This window comes from Colobus angolensis, unplaced genomic scaffold, assembly GCF_000951035.1.
Source record: "Colobus angolensis palliatus isolate OR3802 unplaced genomic scaffold, Cang.pa_1.0 Scaffold84, whole genome shotgun sequence".
NCBI lineage: Eukaryota > Metazoa > Chordata > Mammalia > Primates > Cercopithecidae > Colobus > Colobus angolensis.
The window spans coordinates 750,585-774,460 of NW_012122265.1; the positions used below are offsets into that span (position 1 = coordinate 750,585).

At 59.3% G+C, this 23,876-nt stretch overlaps 1 protein-coding gene across 8 annotated transcripts in view; it reads right to left on the bottom strand.

Annotated features, from left to right (window-relative positions):
• The window catches only part of CHID1 (chitinase domain containing 1), a 48,871-nt gene that overhangs the window by 13,731 nt on the left and 11,264 nt on the right, over nt 1–23,876 (bottom strand). For 6 of the 8 annotated variants that reach the window (XM_011930035.1, XM_011930034.1, XM_011930038.1 and 3 more), the window contains 9 exons: nt 21,846–21,999; nt 20,268–20,417; nt 19,503–19,635; nt 18,259–18,303; nt 17,328–17,434; nt 16,661–16,722; nt 12,533–12,625; nt 4,498–4,599; nt 3,724–3,879 (listed from right to left, as the gene is read on the bottom strand). In XM_011930035.1, coding sequence (XP_011785425.1) covers nt 3,724–3,879; nt 4,498–4,599; nt 12,533–12,625; nt 16,661–16,722; nt 17,328–17,434; nt 18,259–18,303; nt 19,503–19,635; nt 20,268–20,417; nt 21,846–21,999 — 1,002 coding nt within the window. Of the gene's footprint in view, nt 1–3,723; nt 3,880–4,497; nt 4,600–12,532; nt 12,626–16,660; nt 16,723–17,327; nt 17,435–18,258; nt 18,304–19,502; nt 19,636–20,267; nt 20,418–21,010; nt 21,086–21,845; nt 22,000–23,876 lie in introns of all 8 variants that reach the window. The other 2 variants (XM_011930036.1, XM_011930040.1) reach the window with 2 other exon arrangements.

Genomic DNA, 23,876 nt, shown 5'->3' on the forward strand with positions numbered 1-23,876 from the left:
TTGCAGTGAGCCGAGATGGCGCCACTGCACTCCAGCCTGGGTGACAAGCGAGACCCCATCTCAAAAAAAAAAGGAGGAGGAGATAAGGACACACACAGGTGCACACGGGACCTCGTGAGGACACATGGAGAAGGGAGTTATCTACAAGCCTAGGAGAGAGGCCCTGGGAGGAGCCGACCTGACCTTAACGGCACCTTAATCTCATCTCCCACCTCCAGCCCCCAGGACTGAGACGAAGCTATTATTTCAGCTGCCCCACCTGTGGTACTTTGTTACCCTTGAATAGTGCCGTGGCGACTCAAGGCCAACACCTATCTGCCTTCCAAAAGCCCAATCAGAAGTGAGGCTTCCCTGAAGGCCTGGTGAGCAGAGCCCACAGCTGGAGCTGAGTCAGGGCTGGGTGCATGGGGAAGCCTCTTGCTTTGCACAGGGGACCTGGGCTGGGAGTCCAAGCTCTGTACATGGCTCCACCCAAAGGCCCCAGAACCAGGCACTATGTCAGGGATGTGGTAAGGTGGGGAATAGGAGCTGTGCTTCTAGAGCCTTCCCGGGATTCCCAGCGTCAAAGAAGGGCTGTGGTGGGGGAGGGTGCAGCACACACAGGAGCACAGACCAGTCCCGACTGAAAGAACAGTTGGGCAGACAGGGTGGCCGGGCCCCTCACTCTGCATTGTAGGAACATGAGAGCTGGCACCCAGTGACTGACCCGTGCCCCATCTCAGCAGGAGCAGGGGACCCAAACAAGCCAGGGGCCCTGGGGCAGTGCCCTCACCGGTGTGGAGCCCCGCGTGACTCAGCGTGTGGCTGACTCACTGGGTGAGACGCGGGACAGAAGACGCCAGGCTCCTCGCCCTGCCTGATGCCCAGGCTGGCCCCAGGCCCTCCTCAGCCAGCACCCGCTCGCGTCCGCCCCCGCAACAGCGTCAGGCCCTGCTCAGCGACCCAGAGCCCACCTAGGGCCAGGAGCCAGAGAACAGTGGGAGCCCAGGCCTGTGCTGGACCCCAGGACCAGCTGTGTGGACAGAGAGGAGTGTGCACGTAGAGTGTTGGGGGAAGGCCTCCACACACAACCCTGGTCTTGCAACATGGCCCACCTGACATCTGCCATGGAGGGGCTCACGGAGGGCACCCCTGGAAGCCAGGCAGGGAACACTGCCCCGACATACTCCTCTATCCACTGCCGCCACCCTCAGGACCCGCGAATCCAGCAGGTTACCTCTGCCCCTCCCCACGGCCGACCAGGAAGAAGCAGGGGTGATGGTCTGGCCTCTGCTCACCTGCCTGGGCTGACACATACACACACCCCTCACAGAGGGCAGGCCTGTGGGGGACCTGCAGAGACTCGCAAAGACGACAGCTGAGGCCTCCACAGAAAGGACCACGTTCTCCAGAAAAGCGAGCAGCTAAAACTGTTTCTAAGAAACTCAACTGCACCCAGAACAAAGATTAAGATGATTTATAAAAATGCTAGGCCGGGCGCGGTAGCTTACGCCTGTAATCCCAGCACTTTGGGAGGCCTAGACTGGTAGATCGCGAGGTCAGGAGATCGAGACCATCCTGGTTAACATGGTGAAACCCCGTCTCTACTAAAAAAATACAAAAAAAATTAGCCAGGCGAGGTGGCAGCGCCTGTAGTCCCAACTACTCGGGAGGCTGAGGCAGGAGAATGGTGTGAACCCAGGAGGCGGAGCTTGCAGTGAGCCGAGATCGCGCCACTGCACTCCAGCCTGGGTGACAGAGCGAGACTCCGTCTCAAAAAAAAAAAAAAAAAAAAAGCTAAAACACCCAGCACTCAACATGGTAAAATTCGCAATGCCTGAGGCATCAACCCAAGAGTACCAGGCCCACAGAAAGGCAGCATAATAGGACCCCAAACAAGGAGGAAAAGCAGTCTACCGAAACTGACCCCAATATCAGAACCAGCAGACACGAGCACTCAGCAGTTATTACAATTGAATCCCAATCTGCAAAAGTTTAGTAGAGACATGGAAGGGGGAAAAGGGACCCCAAACAAGCCTCTAGAGAATTGCAACATGTTGGCCAGGCTCGGTGGCTCGCGCCTGTCACAGGAGCACTTTGGGAGGCTGAGGCAGGAGGATGGTTGAGCCCAGGAGTTCGAGACCAGCCTGGGCAACATAGTGAGACCCCCCCATCTCATAAAAAATAAAACAAGATTGAATTACAACACATGAGGTGACAAAAGCACTCGATGAGATTAATGGAAGGTTGGGTGGTGAGAGAAATGACTGCGTCAGGCTCAGGGCGGATGGGATTAATGGCAGGTTGGGCATAGGAAGAGAAATGGCCAGGCCAGGCGTGGCGCTCACACCTGTCATCCCAGCACTTTGGGAAGCTGAGGCAGGAGGATCGCTTGAGCTAGGAATTTGAGACCAGCCTGGACAACATGGCAAAACCCTGTCTCTACAAAAAAGTACAAAAATTAGCAGGGCGTGGTGGCATGCACCTGTGGTCCCAGCTATTTGGGAGGCTGAGGTGGGAGGATGGCTTCAGCCCAGGAGGTTGAGGCTGCAGTGAGCTATGATCACACCAGTGCACTGCAGCCTGGATGACAGAGTGAGACCCTGTCTCAAAAAAAAACAAAAGGAAACAGAAAAAAGAATCCCGGCCGGGTGCAGTGGCTCACACCTGTAATCCCAGCACTTTTGGAGGCCGAGGCAGGAGGATCACAAGGTCAGGAGATCAAAACCATCCTGACTAACATGGTGAAATCCCATCTTTACTAAAAATACAAAAAACTAGCAGGGCATGGTGGCTGGCGCCTGTAGTCCCAGCTACTCAGGAGGCTGAGGCAGGAGAGTGGCGTGAACCCGGGAGGCAGGGCTTGCAGTGAGCCGAGATGGCACCACTATACTCCAGCCTGGGCGACAGAGCGAAACTCCATCTCAAAAAAAACAACAAAAAAAAGGGATTCCCAAAAGGTAAACGGTGTATTCGTGAGCTGTGGGACAAATTCAATGGATCTAGTGTTTGTGGTCTCCAAAGGAGAGGACAGAAGAAACAAAAAATATTTGAATAATTTGGCCCCAAACTTTCCAAATTTGCTAAGAGTACGAATGCACAGATTCAAGAGGCTCCATGAACACTATGCAAAAGGAAAACGAAGACATGTCAATCAAATTGTCCAAAACCAGCCATAAATACAAGATAGTCCTAAGAGCAGGGAGGACGGCAACACAGGCGGAACGAGGTGGCGGTGAAACGCCGTCCATCCGAATGAGAGGGCGGCAACGTGCTTAAGGTGCCGGTGAAAAAACCGACAGCCAGAATTCTACAGCCAGGAAAATATCCTACAGAAATGAAGTAAAGTAATGCCAAAAAGAAACCACACTGGCAGAGCACACCAAGAACACACAAAGCAGGAAATCAGTCCTGGGCAGAGGAGAGGAGCATTCAAATTCAACACAGGAGGCCCCGGCCAGCCTGGGTGCTGTCGGCGAGGCTGACAGGTGGGGGAAGCCTCAGTCCCAGCCTTGCCCAGATGTGGGGACAGCTGACGTGGCGGTGTCGTGGGTGGCGACCACAGTGGGGGCTGCGGTGGGGCGGGCACCAAGCAGGACTGACTCCTGGCCCAGCCCCTATCTCTAACTCTGTGGGGCATGAGCCCCAGGGGACCGGGACCCTCCCCATCACTCGTCTCCTTGCACCCACACCCACCCACACCCAGTGACACCTTCAGCACGGCAGGGAGAGCCCTTGGCTCACCTGGCCCCAACAACAGGCTCACGGGCATCCTTGGAGGTGGCGTAGTCCATACCATAGAAGTTGAGCCCCAGGAGGATTTTGCTTCGCCACTTGGACTTGGGGTCCAGGACCTGGACGCAGGCTCGAACCCAGGACAGGGGTGCATTAGGGCCAGGCCTGCAGGGCAAGGGGTGAGCGAGTTTCAGCAACAGGGAGGGCGCCGCACCTGAGCCACTGCTGGGGCCCTCCACCAAGGGGTGCATTCTCCCCACGCTGCGGCTAACACCTCTAGAAAGTTGTGAAGAACAGAAGTGACCCATCATAACGGGCTATCAGCTGAGCGGCCCCAGGAGGCACGCAACATCCAGGGCCAGGAACTCATATGCGGCCCCCACCGCAGAACCACAGGCAGGAGTCCACATGACACAGTGGGAAGGTCAGCAGACATGAGGCCTTCTGAGCATCCTTCCTGCGGTGTCCCTGCCTGCGCCGTGTCACATGGCCCACCCACAATAGCGTGGCTCAGGCCAAGGAGGACAGGGTGGCATCGGGCAGCAGCAGGACTGTGCCTGTGCCCCACCCGTGACCCGGCTCCACCAGAGGCAGGGCCCCACCCACGGGACAGGTGCAGTGCCACTGGCTTCCCCCAGGTGGGCGTCCAGGTTCAGCAGGTGGCCTTGTGCACAGAACCATGGGTAGGAGGGCGTCAGCTGTGCCCAGGAGCCCCCCAGGTCCCCACTGACTGCTGTGCTGTGGAGTCTGCTGTACCCTAGAAGCCCCCAAGCCCACACTCACTGATGCGCTGTGGAGTAGTCGTAGGTCATGAGGCTGAAACCATCCAGCACGGGGGCCAGTTGCTCAAACTCCTTGTGTGTGAACATGCCCAGCTGGTCGGTCCTGCAACAGATAGGTGCAGCCACCTCAGGCTGCTATGCCCTGCCTGAAACCTCTCCCCAGCTGCGGTTCAGCTGGGGTGAGAGCAAGCTGCCTGTGGGGGACTTGGGTCACTTCTTCCAAGGGGAAAAGTGTCCTCCTGGGGTGGGGACGGCCTGCAGCTTGGTCGGGGCCACAGAAGCTGGGGGCTGGGAGACACCGGGATGTGGTCATGGGGGCCCAGAGGCCTGAGACCAGGATACAGTTGAGAATGACAGGCCTAACGGTGGGGAGACCTGGGCCAGGGCTGCCCATGGAGGGGCAAGGTCTGTGGAGAGTGGCTAAGAGGATGGGCCACTGCCGAGAGCTGGAGTCACTGAGATGGAGGTGACTGATCCAGGCTCCCAGGAGTGTCCCCTCCCGGGTCTGCACCAAAGCCTCCCTGAAAGCAGAGGTAGCTCCTGGGACACAGCTCTCAAGCCCACTCAGGGTCAGCCTGGCCCAATCAGACTGTCCAAGGCCCTCACTGGACCTCAGCAGGTAGATGGGAAGTACAAGTGCTTGGCTCCCAGGGATGGAGCAAGGCTGTGTGGCACATTCCCTGGTCGGCTGCGGACACCTGTGGCATGGGCACTGCAGAGGAAGCAGTCCTGTTCTATCTGCCTGGCCCCTGGGCCATCTCTGGATGGCAGCCCTTCCCTCGGGGACCTGCTCCTTCCTGACCTAGATCCACTGTGAACTAGTGTCTCCTGGGGCAGCCCTCCCGCCTGGCCCAGGGAGAGTTGGGCGCTGGCCTATGGCCCCTCCACACCCAGGTCTGTAAGCCAAGGGGAGATGGGAGTGGTACACAAAGGTCAACACTGAGGGGGCCAAGGGACCCCACAGCAGCAGGACACAGGACAACTGCATGGGGGACGCGGCCGGACGAGCAGCATTCACCAAAGTGAGGTGGGGCCCCTGTGAGACAGTGAGGCTGTGAGCCCTGATCTCCCTCAGTTGTGAGCCCTCTTCTGCTCAAGGGCCACTGGGCTTCCAAATCTGGACCATGCCAAGGGCCTCAGTGCTGGGGCTTCTGTCAGGGGCTTCAGGGCCCAAGACACCCCTGCAGATCCCTGGACCCACCTGGCAGGTCTGAGGAGCCTCTCTCCAGATGTACAGTTTTACCCCAGCCCCTGCCTTGAGTCTACTAGGACCAAGGTCTGGGCTTTCCTCCTCTGCTGGGCACCAGGAGACCCAGGCCTCAGAGTCTGTCCGCCCTGTGCTGTCCCAGCCTGCGGATACATGGAGCATCACCAGTGGTCCCCTCAGCCCCGACCTCTTTTCCTGATGCCTGCCAGCCCCACCGCTCAGGCATGGTCAGCCTCCCTGGATCCCTGAGAAACACCTGCCAGCGCTGTGCCCATCACTCCTGGTGGCCTCCCTCAGTGCCTGGGCCCCTCTCTCAAGCCAGGAGTCCCTAAGACCTCAGCCCCAAATCCAGCTGTCCACTCAACCCTTCCCGCCCTGCAACCTCCCTCTGGGCCGAGGCCTCCACCCAGGTCCTCTCACCAACACCCAAGGTCATTTCTATTTTTCAGATGGGGTCTCTATGTCACCCAGGCCTCATAAGGCCGGGTGCGGTGGCTCAAAGCCTGTAATCCCAGCACTTTGGGAGGCTGAGACGGGCGGATCACGAGGTCAGGAGATTGAGATCATCCTGGCTAACACGATGAAACCCCATCTCTACTAAAAAATACAAAAAACTAGCCGGGCGAGGTGGCGGCGCCTGTAGTCCCAGCTACTCGGGAGGCTGAGGCAGGAGAATGGCGTAAACCCGGGAAGGGGAGCTTGCAGTGAGCTGAGATCCGGCCACTGCACTCCAGCCTGGGTGACAGAGCGAGACTCTGTCTCAAAAAAATAAATAAATAAATAAAATAAATAAAAAAATTTTTTTATAAAGATGGGGTCTCACTATGTTGCCCAGGCTGGTCTCAAACTCCTGGGCTCAAGCGATCCTCCTGCCTCAGCCTCCCCAAATGCTGGCATCACAGGCGCGAGCCTCCACACCCAGGCCCTTGCTGCGTTCCCACCGCCGTGTTCGCATTTTCTCTCCCTCCAGCTCTCTCAGGTGGTCATGTGCTCTTGGTCAGTGGCGTGGGCAGCACTGCTCCTCCTGGCAAGAGGCTGGTCTTCTCACTCTTTTGTGCTATCTTCTAACGTGCCGACATCCTGGTCAGAGTTGTCTGTGTCTGTCAGTCACTCCTTCCTCTCACGTGCCCCATGGTTCTGCTTCTAACTTGGGCCTTTGCTGCACCCAGGACCGTGGCCAGCATGACTGCCTGTCCCTTTGGCTCCTCCTTTGCCAATCTCATGGCAGCCCTGTCAGTCGTAGTTTCTATTCTGCAGGGGCCTATCCCAGTCCAACTCCTCCCCTGTGCCCATGATGCCCTTCCGAGCACCCAGTCCTGTTTCACACGCTGCTATATCAGACATGTGGGCTCCTGCCGTGAGCCAGGCTCGTGTGCCTCCCCCACATCCACAGTGCTGCAACACCCCTGTCCCTCTTGTGGGCACCGCACTTTCTACCATCTCATGGCCTTGGCCTCACCAGACACACCTGGCAGAGCTGGTTTCACTCCACAAGGCCTTGGTAGGTGAGGCCATGTGTCCAGGATCTGGCTCCCACCGGCTACAGAACGTGGCACAGAAACCACGAATGCCCCTCATGCCTCCACCAGAAATGCAGCTCCACGATGTCCCCAAGCAGGAAGGGGCAGTTCTGCCAGGGGACAGGGCTCCACACTGCGCCCCTCAGTGCAGCATGCCAACACGCCACACGCATGTGGCACAGCCTGCGTTTTCCCTTCGGGGCTCACGTTGCTGTCCACTGACCCAACAACTCTGCTACAGCCAGGCACCAACCACGGCCACAGGCTGGGAACGGTCCTCACGCTTTCAAGTGTGGTAACAACACGAGGGAACAAAGCAGGCCCCGTCCAGAGGCGGAAGCAGCTCACGGTAGTCATCAGTGGGGGAGAGGGGAGGGAACCAGGCCTGCGCCCCTGGTCCTGCCACCCCCCACCTGGCGCTGGCCCTGGCCCTGGGGACCACCTGGGAATGTGGACCTCCTCCTACCCGCAAGAAAGACTGCAAAGGGGCCACTGCCAGGACCGCCCCTCCCCAGCCTGTGTCCCTCACCCAGACAGCCACAAGACCCGGCAGCGGAGCCATTTGTCTCTGTGCCCCATGGCACCCGGACAAGAGGGGATCGCCACGGCTGAGAAATGAGGTAACAGCTTGTCATGGATTAGACGCAGTGTGACTTCAGATGAACAGGAATTACCGCTCACGCCGAAAACACCATGTTCTGAATTCATTTCTGAGGAACGAAAGCCCCGGGAGGAAGGAAAGAAGGAAAAGGAGCTCATCACAGCCAGCTGCCCACCCTCCCATCGCCCATGTCCTGGGTGGGCCCCATGCAGGCAGCAGCAAGGAAGGTGAGTGCCCACTCAGCCTCAACTGGATCCCGGGCCTACACCAACGCCAGTGCCCCTCCAGATGGCTGGACGCGCTCTGCTCTGCCCGGGCTGCCCCTGCACGCGCTTGGTGCTGAGACAGGGCGCTCTGTGCCCCAGGGCCCTGGGGGTGCACTGCCCAGCTGGCTGCCTCACACTCTCCTCCCCAAGGCACCCTTTCTTTCCATCTTTCCAGAAAGAGGGGATGAACAATCCCAGGTTGGGGCCTAACCAGGTCCCTCCACCACGTGGCCCCCACAGCTGCCAGAGGCCAGGGTGGCTGCGGCCTCCAGAACAGAACAGCGTCCTCCCAGATGCTGAGGGGAGCAAGTAACACAGGTGAGCCCAGTCTTCTGCCATGGACCCACACCGTCCTCCAGCACAGCACGACTCCCACGTTCTACCTACGACCTCCCTGAAACCCCACCCACCCACCGTGGTTCTGAAACTGGGCCCATGTGGCAGATGCCCCCTCTTCCCTCGGCGGACCAGGTACCATCTCCGGGTGATGTCTGCCTCACTGTATCTTCGCCAGGCAAAAGGAATGTCGGCTCCACGTCACCCCCTCCCGCCGCCATCTGCTGGGGCGGGCCCATCTCTTCCCTGCTCCTGCACTGCAGCTACCAGACCCTATGGGCTGAGCCTCCATCTCTCCCTAGAGTCTCATCTTCCAGCCACCCAGCAGGGGAGAGCCGTGGTCTGTCCCCTGTTGGCCTCCCCCCAGGCTGACTGTGAGGAAGGTGTGGGCTCAGACTGTGGTCCCCAGTCCCTGCCAGCCACACCGCCTGGCCCCGCAGTTCCCACCTGCAGAGCCAGGCCCCACAGCAGCCCTGAGGGAATGCCAGTTCCCAACCCGAACAGAGATGGTGGCATCAGTGTCAGGTCCCACAGCAGTCCTCAGGGAATACCTTTCCCCAATCCTAACAGATGCTGGCGTCACTGTCCCTGCAACCTCCCACGCTCAGGGCATCTGCCCCCAGCAGCCAGTGCCCACACCTGTTCCTCCACCCACAGCTCCCCTCCCCCTCTGCCTACCTGTCGGAGATTTCTGAACCTGTCTCCCATGGCCTTGGGTCGCCTGACCCATCTGCTGCTGCCAGCCTCCTCACCCCCTCACAATGACTGCTCTAATGTCCATCAGCCTGCAGGCCTAGCCTGCTCCCTGACTGGCCCGTCAGCACCCTTCAGCTCTTTGGGGACTGACCTCAGCCTGTCCACACTGCACAGGGTGCCTACAGTCCCCCCCCGCCCCCAGGCCTCAACACACACTGCCAGCACGCAGCCTGCCCTATCCCCCGAGGCCGCAGACAAGAGGCAGGTAGGCGGGGAGCAGGGGCCTCTGTGCAAATGTGTTTGCTGGGGATCTGGTGATGGCGCCCCCATGCATTACCTTTCTCTGACTGCTGAGTCGGGCTCCCCATACAGTGATGGCCTGCCCTAAACCATGGGGCTTGGAGGAGATGGCCAGCGTTGTGGCCCCACCCACCTCAGAGTGGACCACTGCCTACAAAGCCAGCAACAGCGCCAGCAGGGCCCAGGAAGGAACCCGGCCCTCCCTGGGTTTCTGAGATCAGCTCCCTGGACCCAAGGGGGTCCCAGTAGCTAAGGATGCCCAGAAAACAAGAGGGGCCAACTAGAGACTAACCCAAGGGCTCCGCTCCCCACATAAGGGTGGCACCACCACACTGGCACCTGGGGACAGTCTGCTGGTCCCACTGGCCTGTGGGGTTTACACTGTAGCGTTGCCCCTGGGTCTCCTCTGTTGCTGAGACTGTGACCGTGGAAGCAGGGCTGGAGGTCAGCAGAGTGCTCAGTTCCAGGACCAGACCCCCTGGGGTCTGTGGCAGCTGAGTTAGGGCTGCCTCTGTCTGCTGACAAAGGACACGATAAATTTGCATTTGGCGACTTGGGGTGCCCCTCCCTGCAGCACGCAGACCTCCCTCCCGGGGCCATTGTTCCACGGACAGCGCCCCTGGAAAGAGAGGGCCCGTGTGTTGGCAGCGTGGCTCTTGTGAGGTGAATGACAAGCATAATTACGTTCTGCTGCAAAAGTGCCAGGGACAGGGATTTATGAGGCTTCTCTGCAGCAGCTGCTCTTCCTTCAGAGTGGGGTTGGGAGGATAAACACAGATGATAAAACAGCCCTCCTCACCTCTGGGGGTGCAGCCAGAGCCTCGGGAGAACCCAAGGGAGCCTTAGCACCTTCACGGGCCCTGCCGACTGGGAGGGCACAGCCCTGCGCTCCAGGTGAGCAGGTGCACAACAGCAGCGCCCAGCCCTCTGCCCAGCTGGGCCCCACTTCCCCGGGGACCCCCACCGCGAGCCTTGGCCCCGCCCCCAGTCTGGTCACAGTGTCCACAGCCCTGGCATGCATCCCACCCTACAACCGCAACCCCCACCAGTGCCATGCAAAGGGAGCTGTGAGCTTTGGTTGCTGTGGGGTGAGGGGCAGGGATCTGGCCCAGCTCAGACTGCCCACTTCCTGCCTAGGGCCAGAAGCTCAGGCAGAGGCTGCCACCAGCAAAAGGCAGGCACCTGGCCCTCTGCCCCGGCCTCAAGAACTGCCCTGGGCTCCTGAGCTGGTCTCCACGGATGGCTGCTTCTGCAGCTCCCCTAAGTACAAAGGGCAACCCGGGAGCTCCATGAAATCTGTGCCTCACAGAGGTGGCCAGGCCCATGGCCTCTGGACAGGGAACGTCTGCCACCCCAAGGAATTTTCTCCCAGCCCCAAGCCTGCAAAGTCCTCCCAACCACCTGAGACAAGTGCTGTCAGCTCAGAAAGGGCGTGTCCTCACAGCCAGCCCCTGCTAGCCCCCTTCAAACCCTGGGAAAACAGGTCAGACATTAAGTGTCTCACGTCGGAAAAGGCTGGCCATGGTGGCTTGGGAGGCCAGGGTAGGACGATCGCTTGAGCCCAGGGGTTCAAGACCAGCCTCGGCAACATGGCGAAACCTCATTTCTACAAAACAAAAAACAAACAAAAAATCAGCTGGGTGTGGTGGCAGGTGCCTGTGGTCCCAGCTACTTAGGAGGCCGAGGTGGGGGAATCACTTGAGCCTGGGAGGCAGAGGTTGCAGTGAGGTAAGATCGCACCACTGCACTCCAGGCTGGGTGACAGAGTGAGACTCCATCTCAAAAAAAAAAAAAAAAAAAGAAGAAGAAGAAGAAGAAGAAAAGAAAAGAAAAAGATGCAGTGTGGGGGATGACACAGGCTCCAAACCCAGAACAGAGGTGAGACCCCAGGCCTGGACTTGGGCCCGTTCTTGCTGGGGAAGGTGAGGTTGCTGGGCTGCGGGAGCACAATCGTCAAGGCAGAGCCGGGCTCCTCCCTTCTAGCACCACCCACAGGTCAGCCCAGCTGGCACATAAAGGAGAGGGAGGGGCCAGGGCACACAGCAGTGTGGGCTCAGTCTGGGACAGGACCCCGAATGCCTGGTCACAGGCAGAGCGCGTCCTGTCTGCACAATGCTGGGTATGTGTGCAAGCTCAGGCCATGCACAAAGCAGCCCCCAGGGCTCAGCTCTCAGCACCCCTTCTGCTTTCCACTTTCCAAGATCTTCCATCAAAGGGTCAGTCTGAGCCCACCAGGAACTAGGAACTGCGTTGTGCTGGGAGCCAGAAGGGTCTGAGGACAGCCCGCCCCAGCTCCAGGGAAGGAACCTGGCCACGACAGCGGGAGCGGGGCACAGGTCTGAAACCCGGTCTGCAGGACATGCTGCCATGTCTGTCCCAGCGCTGCCTTGCCCGGCTGAAGCCCACACTGATCAGCGGAGAGCCCTGGAAAGCTTGGAGAGAAAAGTCGGTGGACTGTGCAAAGCGCCCTCAGCAGCCTCCAGGCTGTGAAGGAGGCCACCAAGCTGCCTGCTCAGCCAGGGGTGCCACCCTGAGGGCATGGCCGGCCTGTGCTGGGACAGGCGTCTGCAGGGTGGCAGCCTCCTGTGAGCACAAACTGGCTCTTCTGTGAGTCCCTCTAGACATCCTCGGGCTTGGGGGTGCACCCAACCACACACAGTGAGTGGCCCGCAGTCACTTCTCTGCCTCTGAAGGGACAGAAGGCTGCAGAGGTGCAGAGGGTTGGCAGCTTCTTTCCAGAGTGGCGGGCCGGGAAGCCCAGTGTCTGCCTGAGGGGCTGCCCTGGGCAGAGCCCTGGGTCTTCTGCCTCGACACCTTGGGGTGCCCCCAGCCAGGCCAGCCCCACCTGGGCTCTGTGACTCCCCAACCCAGCCTGCTTCTGTCCACCTGGCCCCCAGGTCTGCCCCTGGGACTCACATGCTGACTTGGAGCCTTCTCTGGGCCCAGCACAGGGGCACAGAGTGTGTGTGGCAGCTGAAGCCTCTGTACAGACGGGCTGGGGTTTGGGTGTTGAGCAGGAGGGCGTGGGCCCTTGGCCAACACCCTGTACCGGCTGCCCCAGACCCCAGAGACCTCCACAGCCACCCCCACACCTCCAGAGCAGCACTTACCCAGGGGTGATGGCAGGTGGGATGACCAGGAGGGCCAGCAGCCGGGCCTGGTGCAGAGCTTCGGCCAGGTGAGTGAGCATGTGGATGAGGCCCCTGCAAGAACCGAGAGGTGGGGTCGGCAGTGCCTGGCACTGAGGCCTCTCCCAGGGTTCTGCGACACCCACTGCCTCAGGGAGGGGTGGGGCTGGTCCCCAACCTGACACCCTGCAGCAGGGCAGGCGAGGCTGCGAGTCCCTTCATGGGAACTTCCTATCCATCTCTGGATGTAGCCCCAACAACACTGTCTCATGCCCCAATGGGTCCCTCTAGAGTGGGGGCCTGTGCAGTACCCTAGGAACCCCCAGAAAGAGGGGCTCAACCAGAGACAGCCCCACGTATCCACACCACACTTCAGACACAGCAGATTTAAAAAAAAAAAAAAAAAGACACACCAGGTGAGAAAAAGCCCCCAGCAGGCCCAGGACACTGACCTGAGGGCGGCCGCAGGGCACTCCAAGGGCCACACCTGCCTGGTGTGGCTGAGGGAAGGAGGGGGCAGGGCAGTGGGCAGGGGAGGAGACAGGGAGCAGCAATGAGGCCTCCTCTGGCCCCTGGAGTGGAGCAGTGCTTCCCAAGGGACGGCACTAGCCTCCCTCCTAGCATGGCCTGGGAGCAGCCCTCAGGACCCAAGCCTGCCATGTGCACACACCGGTGCCCAAGAGTCTACCTGCAGGTGGCCGCTTTGCAGAAACTGGCCTGGAGCACATGCTGCTGCAAAGTTGGGTTTCAGGGTGAGGCGTCCACACTGGACCGGCTCTGGCTGTTACCGAGCACGGGAGACTGTCACTGTCGCACTGCAGCCCCGGGAGCAGCCCCATCTATGGAGGAGACCCAGACCCACCCCTCAGGGGATGACAGGAGGGCTGAGGGCAGGGCAAGAGCCGGCCCTGCTGGCCTCAGGTCCCGCCCTGCTCCAGCACAAGCCTCTGTGGGGCTCGGTGAGAACCAGGTTAGGTCAGGATGGGGTGACGGTTCCTTAGCCAGTACCCAGAGGTCCTGGTGCTCCCGATGGTGCCAGGACCAGGGCCTGGCATGTGCAACTGCTGCATAGTGGCAGCTCCTGTTTCCCTGACATGGCCCAAATGGGACTGTCATTTTCCAAGCTAAGCCCCCATCAATTCCTGGGTAACTCTGGCCCAGACCATCCGGTGTTAGTTCTGCCGGCTGCAATGCAGGCACAGTCCTCAGCGGGGAGCAGAGTCTTTGGGCAGCCTGTCCTCACGCCTCTGCAGCTGTGTCCACAACTCTATGGGTGCCAGAGGCTGTCACGCACTGCGTGCCACTTAGAGGTGGTGGTCAAGGCGGGTGCTGCCCCGCCCCTGAAACACCAGAGCAAAGTGAGCAGCGTAAGCCCTGCCCAGATGCCTGGGGAAGTTGACCCTACCTGGGGGTCTCCTGCCTGGCTCCCAGCCTGTGGGCTTTGTGCTGTCTGCAGGTACCCACAGCTCCCGAGGACAGTGGTGGGATGGCCTTCTTCCAGGGCCACACCAGACCTGAGGGCCAAAAGGTGCCCCCAGTCACTCTGTGAGGGGCCCAGGGAGCCTGGGTGTCCGCCCGCAGTCAGGCTGTGTTGCCCAGGTGTACCTGGGCCCCCAGGAGACATCATGGGCCCTGGAGGCGATGTGGGCTGCAGCTACAGTGGTGCACCATTGGCCGGAGTGCTCCTCACGACAGACCCCCTCACATTGCCAGCTGCTGGCACTAGTGGCTCCGAGCGCCCCTATCACAACCCCTCTGGATGTGGCGACAACAGTAAGGGGCTGACTCAGCGCTCAGGAGGGACCAGAGGCAGCAACACCCCTGCCAAGGGCACTGCCAACAAACTGCAGGAAAAGCTGCCCTGAGCCTCTGTACAGGGCCCAGTGCATGGGACCAGAACCTGCTGAGCCCAGCCTTGGACCTGGCACACTGGGGCTGGGGTCCAAGTGGTGGTCGGAGGTAGGACTGTGCTGAGGTAGCTCCCAGGCAGCAGAATGCCCAAAGGAATCTGTGGAGCCTGGATACTGCCTGCCCCTGCCATGCTGGCAGCTCCCCACCTTCCTGCAGGAGCCTGGACACGAGGTGCTCACAGGCTGCTCCCACCCGTCCTCCCCTGCCGCAGCCACTCCAGCTCGGCAATTCCCCTACTGCCTCCTGCCCTCCCACCCTGACGTTAATGACCCGTCAGGAGCCCTGACACGAGGTTGTCTCAGCACCCTCAGCCTCCACCCCAGACACGAGGCTGTCTCAGTGCCCCCAGGCCACCCCAGACATGAGGCTGTCTCCTGAGGAGCCTCTGGTACTGTCTCACTGCCTACCTAATGCCCTGAAACAGAAATGAGTTACGGCAAATCTGATTAATAGACCCGTTCTTCCAGGATGAGTGAGAAGGCTGGAAGCTGGCGGACTCTGTCTCCTGCTGAGACACCCCTCCCCTTAGAGGGTAACGGAAGGTCAGCCCCCGCAGGGTCCTCTGCCCACTGCTCAGCAAGGAGCCCCCCCCCAGGCAGGGCCTGGGATTGTCCCTCAGCCAGGAGCACAGCCACCTGATCCTCCCGCAGAGCTGGGGCCCCTCAGGGGCTGTGCAGACGACAGGCTCCCCACAGTCTCGGGGACATCCTTACCCCCACTGCAGTGCCCCTCCCAGCCTCCCTCCATGCAGTTCCTTGTCCTCCTGCTGCTGCCAGGCCTCCCAGGAGGAAAGCAGACAGAGGAGCCTCTCGGTCACATCCAGTGAGGGGCACACCGAGGGGTGCGGGCTGAGGGAGTGGGGGTCTGGGCACCAGGAAACAGGACTCCAGGGCTCTTCTGGAGCCTGGACCTGGGAGCAGTTCCAGGAAGAGCCTTGGACTGCTGCCTCCCAGCCAGTGAGTCCCTCAGAGCCCAGTGGGAGGAGTGGCGGGGCTGCAGAGGCTGGAGCCACCCACAGAGGCAGGACCTGTACTGGCTCCAGGCTGAGGGTCCTCTGAGCCCCTGGGCGGGAATCCTGCCCTACCCTTCATGGGCTCTGCCTCAACAATGTCCCTTCCCTCCCTCAAACTTAAGATCTGTGTGGGGACGCTGCCCCAGGTGGGCAGAGCCTGGACCTGCAGCTCCTCTGCCCACAGCAGCAATGGGATGAAAGTGCCACGGCTGCTGCAGGGGACACCATGGAGCCTGAGCTCAGGCCTGGGCTCTGAAAGCATAACCAGAACTATTTCAGGTGGCAGGGGCTGGGGAGCCGATTCCAGAACCTACGGCTCGCACAGAAGCTGAAAGGCTGGACAGCTGCCACAGGACTCTGCTGTCCAGGCACCTGCGGTGGAGGCGGCGCCAGCCTCACTCGCTGCAACCATGGAGTGAGAGGAAGCCGCCCCTACCAACATCTTGGGCAGCAGTACTGCCCCCGCCATCTTGTGGGGCGGTCGCCCACTTTGGCAGAACAGGAAAGGTGGCTGTTTCAGGTGAGTTGGCTGCGCTGCTTGGGCAGGACCGAGGAAGAGCCATTCCTCAGGGCTGTGGCCAGTCCAGTCCAGGCGGGGGAGCACTTTCTGTCACTCCCTCCAATCCTGGTCAAGTGGCCCATGGGGAGTGGGAACCCGCACGGGTCATGGGAGGGCTGGGCTCTGATGTGGCAAAAGGAGGCGTGAGGGAGTGCTGTGGCCGCCTCCCGGTGGTGTGGACTGCTGCAGAGCCTGGGGGCCTGGGAGGCATTCCCCAGAGGCCACCATGGCAGTCCACACCACGGGTCCCGGCCGTGCTCAGGGACACCCCCAGGAAGGTTCCCCCATGCTCAGTGAGGAGTTTCTGCTTGTGTCCAAGCTCAACCTGCTGTCACCATCTGGGCCATCTTTCTCTTGCCAAGTCGTCATGAATGAGGGTCCTCGAGTTCCTCTGACCACCCGAGAGAGGCATCAGGGCCAGTGCAGCAATGCGTTCAGAGCCGGCTGCGTGCCACAGGCTGCTTCCACTTTTCTGAGCAGGTGTCCATCTTTTGTGTGGCCCCATCCCCACCCCAGGCAGAGGGACTGTGGAAGGAAGGCCCTCCCCAAACCCCTGGTCTTTCCTCCAGCCTCCTTCAAACACCAGGGCCAGGAGGAGGGCCCCCCACCACCACCTGTGCCCACTCACACGCGCTTCTGGCTTAGCAGCTGGTTCCAGACCTCCACCACGAAGCCATCAAAATGCTGGTTCTGAAAGAAGCAGTCACAGGTAAGGAGGGCCTGGAGGTCCCGGAGGAGGAGTGGAAAGACAAGAAGCCCGCCACCTCGGCCCACATGGTCAGGTTGTGGCCTGGTCACTCACGAGGCAAGACCCAAGCCTAGGCTGTATGCCCAGAAGTGCCTGTCTAAAGGAGGAAGTGTGGGGGTCCCAGAGGAACAGGAGTGGAGGGGCCAGTGCTCTCCTGCATCCTGCCCACCCATGTGCCTCCCCCAACTCCACCCCGGGGGTGTGGGTGCTCCCTGACCCCTGCAACCCAGACATACTGGCAGCCAGCAGGGCTGGGTCCCCTCCCAGGAGGGTAGCAGGCAGCTGGGCTTTGCCCAAGGGAAGCACCCTGGCCCAACAGACAGGTCTCCCATGCTTGGGACCTCCAAAGGAACCGTGGTCAAGAAAGTGAGCAGCAGCCTGAGCCTGGCTGATGCTGCCTTCCCTGGAAGATGGGGGCCGCAACAGAAGGTGCCCAAGGAAGAAGCCAGAAAAGCTGAGTGGAAGCCTCACGGGAGGCCCAGCCAGACGGCCAGGTGGGACCTGGGGGGGGCTATGCTCAGAGGCTGGAGCAGCACACAGGCCTCACCTTTGCCACCTGGACCACGGTCTTGCTCAGCTCCTCTATCTCATCCTCACTGTCTAAGACATTCCGGAAATCATCGTAAGTCCAGTCCTCAAACAGGAGCCGAGGCACTGCGGTGGCAACAGACACACACAGGGGCTGTGAGTGGGAGATGTTGGAGGCCCCTGCTGCTTGCTGCCTCAAAAGGGCATCCCCTTGGCCTCCAGAGGGAAGTGAGACCAGACAGTGAGGGGCAGGAAGGCCACCTGGAGCAGCCACGCGTCCAGAGAGGATGTCCCAGAGCCTCACAGGCTGGAGAGGGAGGGGTGGTGGGGAAGGAGCGAGCAGACGCTGACAGTCCTGATATTCCTGACACCAGCTCCCCACAGGGCTCGGCATGGTAGTGGCCCCACCTTACAGGAGGGAGGCTGGGACAGACTCCAGCTGCTCCAGCTCAGCCCTATCACCTGCTTCTAGCATCCCCCAGAGTCTCTCCCTCAGCAACTCTACTCTTAATCCACTGCCTCTGAGGTTGCCACTGGACGTGGGGACACATGTCCCCCCATCCCCAGCCATGAGCTACAGGGGCACAGGTGAGCCAAGGTCAGCATCACCCTCAGGCCGAGCCCAGGGCTTGGCCCCAGCTGCCCTGATAGGACTCATCAGGTGAATGAAGGAAGAAATGGAAGGGAGAACAATGAAGGCAATGACACTAGCCAAGGAGGTGCTGGCTTTGGAGGGCCACAGCCTGTGTGGGGAGGAGAGCCCAGGACTCCAGCCAGACCAAGGGCTGTGAATGCCAGGCCAGGGCCAGCCTCATCTCGGAGCAGTCAAAGTAACCTGTGCCGCAGCAGCACAGCTGGGTGATCAGGAACATGTGGAGACCCCAGCGCCCACTTGTCCACCCTTGGAGGTCGTGCCATCAGGGCCTTCACTCCTGGCCTGCCAGACTCACCTATGTGCAGGCCCTTGGCATTCTTCCTGATGGCTCGCATCCACCCTGTGGGACATGGAGGGGACAGTCAACAAAGGGACACGCGCCCAGCCGGAAGACCCAGCCTATCTGAGGAGGAAAATGTGGCAGCTGCACCATACGCAATGGGAAGGACAGGGGCGGGGAGGCAGGTGTGAGAACCCACCCCTCCCTGGCCCAAGGCTGGCCCCTCCACACTCCCTTTCTGACCCCAACTCTCACCCTTCTGGCCAAGGCCCCCTCCTGACCCTGCAGAGAAGCTCTGAGCTTGCCCTCCCTGAGCTGGGACAGGTAAGAGCCTGTGGCCAGCCAGGGGGACAGGCAGCTGCATCCCAGGGCCTGGGGAAGGTCAGGGTTTCTCCGAGCTGAGGGATGGCCAGACCCACCAGGCCCTGACACTGGCCGATACTCCATCACCTCCCCACGGTTCTCTCAGTGTCAGGGAAAACCACTCCTGCTCTCGAAACTCCAAAGCTGGCTAACACTTCCCCTGCCATTTCTCTCTGTCCGAGACCAAATGCAAGGTGCGGCCATGTAAACTTGGGCAGATGTCATCAGGATGTGCCATCAGGAGGCAGCTTCTGCCTGAACCCCACCCTCCTCCCTGGCATTGAATGAAAATTGCTGAGAGGGACAGAGGAGGAGAGGCCAATGGCCTGTGCCCTTTACGGCCCAGAGGCCGCCCGAGTCATTGCAAAGCCCATCCTGCTCATGCTTGTGTGCGGCCCAGAAGAGAAAGGGAAGGCCCACCTCACAGCCACCTGGACCACGCAGCAGAGCTGGGCACAACACTCTGAGGCACCAACCTGGCCTTGCAGAGGGTCCCACAGTGGCAACCACCTCAGAAACCCCCTCCACCAGGCCTGCCCTGCTCCACTCCCCTTCCCACTCAGGACACCAGCCCACACCATGGGCCTGCTCTCCAGGCTTGGCCACAAGGGGTGAGGGCATGGGCCTCACGGCCATCACACTCACACACCCACCGTCTCACACTTAAACATGTCCACACTCACAGTCACATTTAACACTCACGATCTCTTCTCTCCCACATCATCAGTCTCACACACACTCACATTCACACTTAAATCACACACACACACACATACACACTCCCATACAGAGACACCCACAAAGAGAGACACACCCACTTACACACACCCCTGCTCTCACACTCACACTCTTTTCAGCCTGTGGGGCAAGCACAGTCAAGCAGGAAGGATGAGAACCTTGGTCCACGTCGTGGAGGCCCGTGACCTCAAACATCTCACGGCCACGTCTCTTCAGCTGCAGCCAGACGGGTGAGATCTGTGTGAACTTGCTCCCAAAGACCTTGGTGACATCATAGCCATGGCTGTTCCACTGGCAAAAGATGGAGACATGAGACGGAGGACGGGTGAGTGAGCGCCTGCCTCAACATGGTGCTGTCATTCTGGCAGCTCTGGACATGCCCAGGGCCGGCCAGTGTAGATAGATCTCAGCCCGGACTGACATCAGCTCCTGGCCTGGGGTATCCTTCTCCCACTCTGGACTGCCACTCACAGCCTGGGACCCAGGCCACGACATCCCTTTCACCAAAAGTGACCGGTGCTTGTCTCAAGCCCTGCCCAGAGCTAGTGCACACCACTGCTGCAGGCTGGCAGCTGAGAACAGCAAGAGAAGAGGACGCTGGGTGTGAGAACCCACCCCTCCCTGGCTCAGAGTTGGCTCTGCACACCCGCTTCCTGACCCCAGACAACCTGAGAACCCACCTTGGGATTCAGGGGGAACCCACAGAGGTCACCACACCACAGCAAGCCACTGGAGAGACCCCCAAGGCCTTACACTCTGCCACCTCCAGAATGGCACCTCTCCCACTGTAGCCTCACAGCAGTGACAGCCCCGGGAGATCGGAACACAGACCCCCATCACTGGCCAGAGGAGGCCACCGCGGGGCCAGGGCAGCCCGCCTCAGCCTCAGGACCTCCCTCTGCACTGCGAGGGCCCCAACTTACTGGAGTGACATAGCCCAGTACTTCTCCAGCAAAGTGTCTGTCCCGGGCCTTTGCCGAGCAGTAGCTGCGATGCTCAAGAACCACACTCTCAGCTTTGAGGTCCGTCACCACCAAACCCCGGTCTTGAACTGGCTTATCTGAAAACTGACTCTGAAATAAAAGCAATGAGACAAAGCCATCAGTCATCTGTCCTCAGTGTAGAAGACAAAACCCCACCCAGCAAGCCCTTTCCATTCAGCCAGCAGCCGAGTCTCTGGATCAACACAGCGCTGCTGACCTGGAGACGCTGCACTTAGAGGATCGAGACCACAGCAGGCAATTCAATTCAGAAGGGCTCTGGCCATCAACAGACACTGGCCGGCTGTACAGGGCCTTTCCCACCCTTGCTCCGGGCCGGAAGGCAGGCAGGCAGCCAGACAGCTATGGTGACTCCCTCCTTGCATGTGAGGGTGGATAGTCTTGCACCAGTTCTGGCCACTTTATACCCATCCGGGCACTCCAGGGCCACACACTTTGCTGGACAAGAACATGCCAGGTGGGCTGGGTGCGGTGGCTTACACCTGTAATCCCAGAACTTTGGGAGGCTGAGGCAGGTGGATCACCTGAGGTCAGGAATTGGAGACCAGCCTGGTCAACATGGTGAAACTCCATCTATACTAAATATGCAAAAATTAGCCAGGCATGGTGGCAGTCGCCTGTAATCCCAGCTACTCGGGAGGCTGAGGCAGGAGAATCGCTTGAACCTGGGTGGCAGAGGTTGCAGTGAGCCAAGATTGTGCCACTGCACTCCAGCCTGGGCAACAAGAGCGAAACTTCATCTCAAAAAAAAAAAAAGAACATGCCAGGCACACGCCACCATGCTGGCCAACCACTGCCTGCCACCGCCCCCGCCAATGAGAGTCTTTTCCTGCCATGTCACACCTCCCCCTACTCCACCTCTGCTCCTGGAAACCTTCCATCCAGTTATCAACTCGTCTCTTCTGTCCACACTCTGCGGCCTGGCTCAGCCTCCCCTTGACCTCGCCCCAAGAGGCTCCATGAGAGAGAGATTTCCACTGCATAGTTTATTTGCCCCCAGACAGCACAGAAAGCATCTGCCAAGCCAGGACTAGGTCACAGGAACCATCCTGTGGCAGGGTCTAGCCAGCGGCATGGGGACTGCCAGGACTGAAGGGTGGTTCTAAGAGTTTACACCTTGAACATGCAATCCCAGGGCCATCCCAGGGGAACACCCCAAAAAGCATGAGGCAAACACAGCTCAAGGCCATGACAAAGATGGCAAGATGAAGATGCAGGTGATATAAGCAAGAGGTGGAGGACGGAAATTGGCAACTGGCACATAAAACCAGCCCCATGTGGGGTGAGTGGGGAGGCACCCTACCCTCAAAACTTGGCTCCAGAGGCTGCTCACTCAGAGGCACTGACTGGCCAGAGCCCCAGAACCACACAGGCCGCCCACCAGCTGCGGGCTCATCAGGTGCCTCCTGGCTCACAGGCCCCAGTGGACAGAAAGGAGAAGAGGATGATGGATCAGCCCTCAGCCAGGACAGTTGCCTCAAGTTCCCAGGCCACCCCTACCTTCTCCAGCAGCGTCTTTGAGGCGGCTTTTTTGGCATCTGACTTTGACAGCGTAGTGTGAACAGGGCTGCAGGCCAGAGCAAGCCAGAGGAGGCTGACGAGTGTCCACATGGTAGGAGGGTCACAGGAGGGTCCAACCTCGGGGTCCAGAGGGCTGCAGGGAGAGCAGAGCACATTCAAACAACCAGTAGAGAGAGGCAGCACATGGGCAACCCCTCTGCTGAGGGGGCCACTTTCTCCTAATAGGGCCTGGGTCCTCATGGCACTGGGCGAGGCCTTGGCCACTGGGACACAGCCTTGCCCTGGACCAGCCCTGGTGGCCAGAGTCCATTCTCCAGGACTCCTGGGCCTCCTGACTGAGCCACCAGTTCCTCCTAGACACCCAGAAAAGAGCTTCCTCACCATCAGCCACAGAGCCCTCCCCTCACAGTCCAAGGCCGCCCTGACCACCACTAGCCATCTAGGAGAGCACTGGTCCCCACCTCCTCCTTCAAACCCAAAGAAAGCCAAACCATGGTAGGGCTTAAGTGTAAAATAATGAAGTCACAAGCTGGGCCATGTGGTGGCTCACACCTGTAATTCCAACACTTTGGGAGACTGAGGTGGGAAGATTACTTGAGCCCAGGAGTTCCAGACCAGCCTGGGCAACATAGTGAGATCCTACAAAAATTAAATATTTGGGCCGGGTGCAGGGGCTCATGCCTGTAATCCCAACACTTTGGGAGGCTGAGGCAGGCAGATCACCTGAGGTCAGGAATTCGTGATCAGCCTAACCAACATGGTGAAACCCCACCTCTACTAAAAATACAAAAATTAGCTGGGTGTGGTGGTGTGCACCTGCAGTCCCAACTACTCGGGAGGCTGAGGCAAGAGAATTGCTTGAACCCAGGAGGCAGAGGTTGCAGTGAGCCGAGATCACGCCACTGCACTCCAACCTGGGGACAGAGCAAGACTCCATCTCAGAAAAAAGAAAAAAAAGAAAAGAAAAAAATCGTAGACTCAGAGAAGCCTACGATAATGATGACGATGGTGGTGATGCCACATAAGTACTAAGAGAAAATATAGGTACCCATGTATGCAATCTCAGGGTAGAGAAGGCTTTTCCAGCTCTATGAGCAATGGGAGAGATGAGGAAAGAAAACACCACTAGAGTAGAACTACGTACAAATGTAAGACTTTCGTTCAGGAAATAAAGAAGGAAATGTGAAGACAAATAATAAACCAAAGAATATTTGGAACATACTTGACAATAGTTTTCTACCCATAATCTATTCATAACATGCAAATAAATCTCACAAATCAAGAAAAGACACTTGAACAAAAAATGTCCCGGCCGGGCGCGATGACTCATGCCTGTAATCCCAGCACTTCGGGACGCCAAGGCGGACGGATCATGAGGTCAGGAGATCGAGGCCATCCTGGCCAACAAGGTGAAACCCTGTCTCTACGAAGATACAAAAAATTAGCCGGGCGTGGTGGTGCATGCCTGTAGTCCGAGCTACTCAGGAGGCTGAGGCAGGGGAATCACTTGAACCTGGGAGGAGGAGGTTGCAGTGAGCCAAGATTGCGCTACTGCACTCCAGGGTGGTGACACAGCAAGACTCCAACTGAAAAAAAAAAAAAAGTCCCACAGCTGGGCGCAGTGGCTCACACCTGTAATCCCAGCATTTTGGGAGGCTGAGGTGGGCGGATCACCTGAGGTCAGGAGGTGGAGACCAGCCTGGCCAATGTGGTGAAACCTCGTCTCTATTAAAATACAAAAATTAGCCAGGCGTGGTGGTGGGCACCACAATTCCAGCTACCCAGGAGGCTGAGGCAAGAGAATTCTTGAACCTGGGAGGCGGAGGTTGTGGTGAGCCAAGATCTTGCCACTGCACTCCAGCCTGGGCGACAGAGTGAGACTCCATCCCCGCCAAAAAAAATGTCCCACTATGGGCCGGGCGCGGTGGCTCAAGTCTGTAATCCCAGCACTTTGGGAGGCCGAGACGGGCGGATCACGAGGTCAGGAGATCGAGACCATCCTGGCTAACA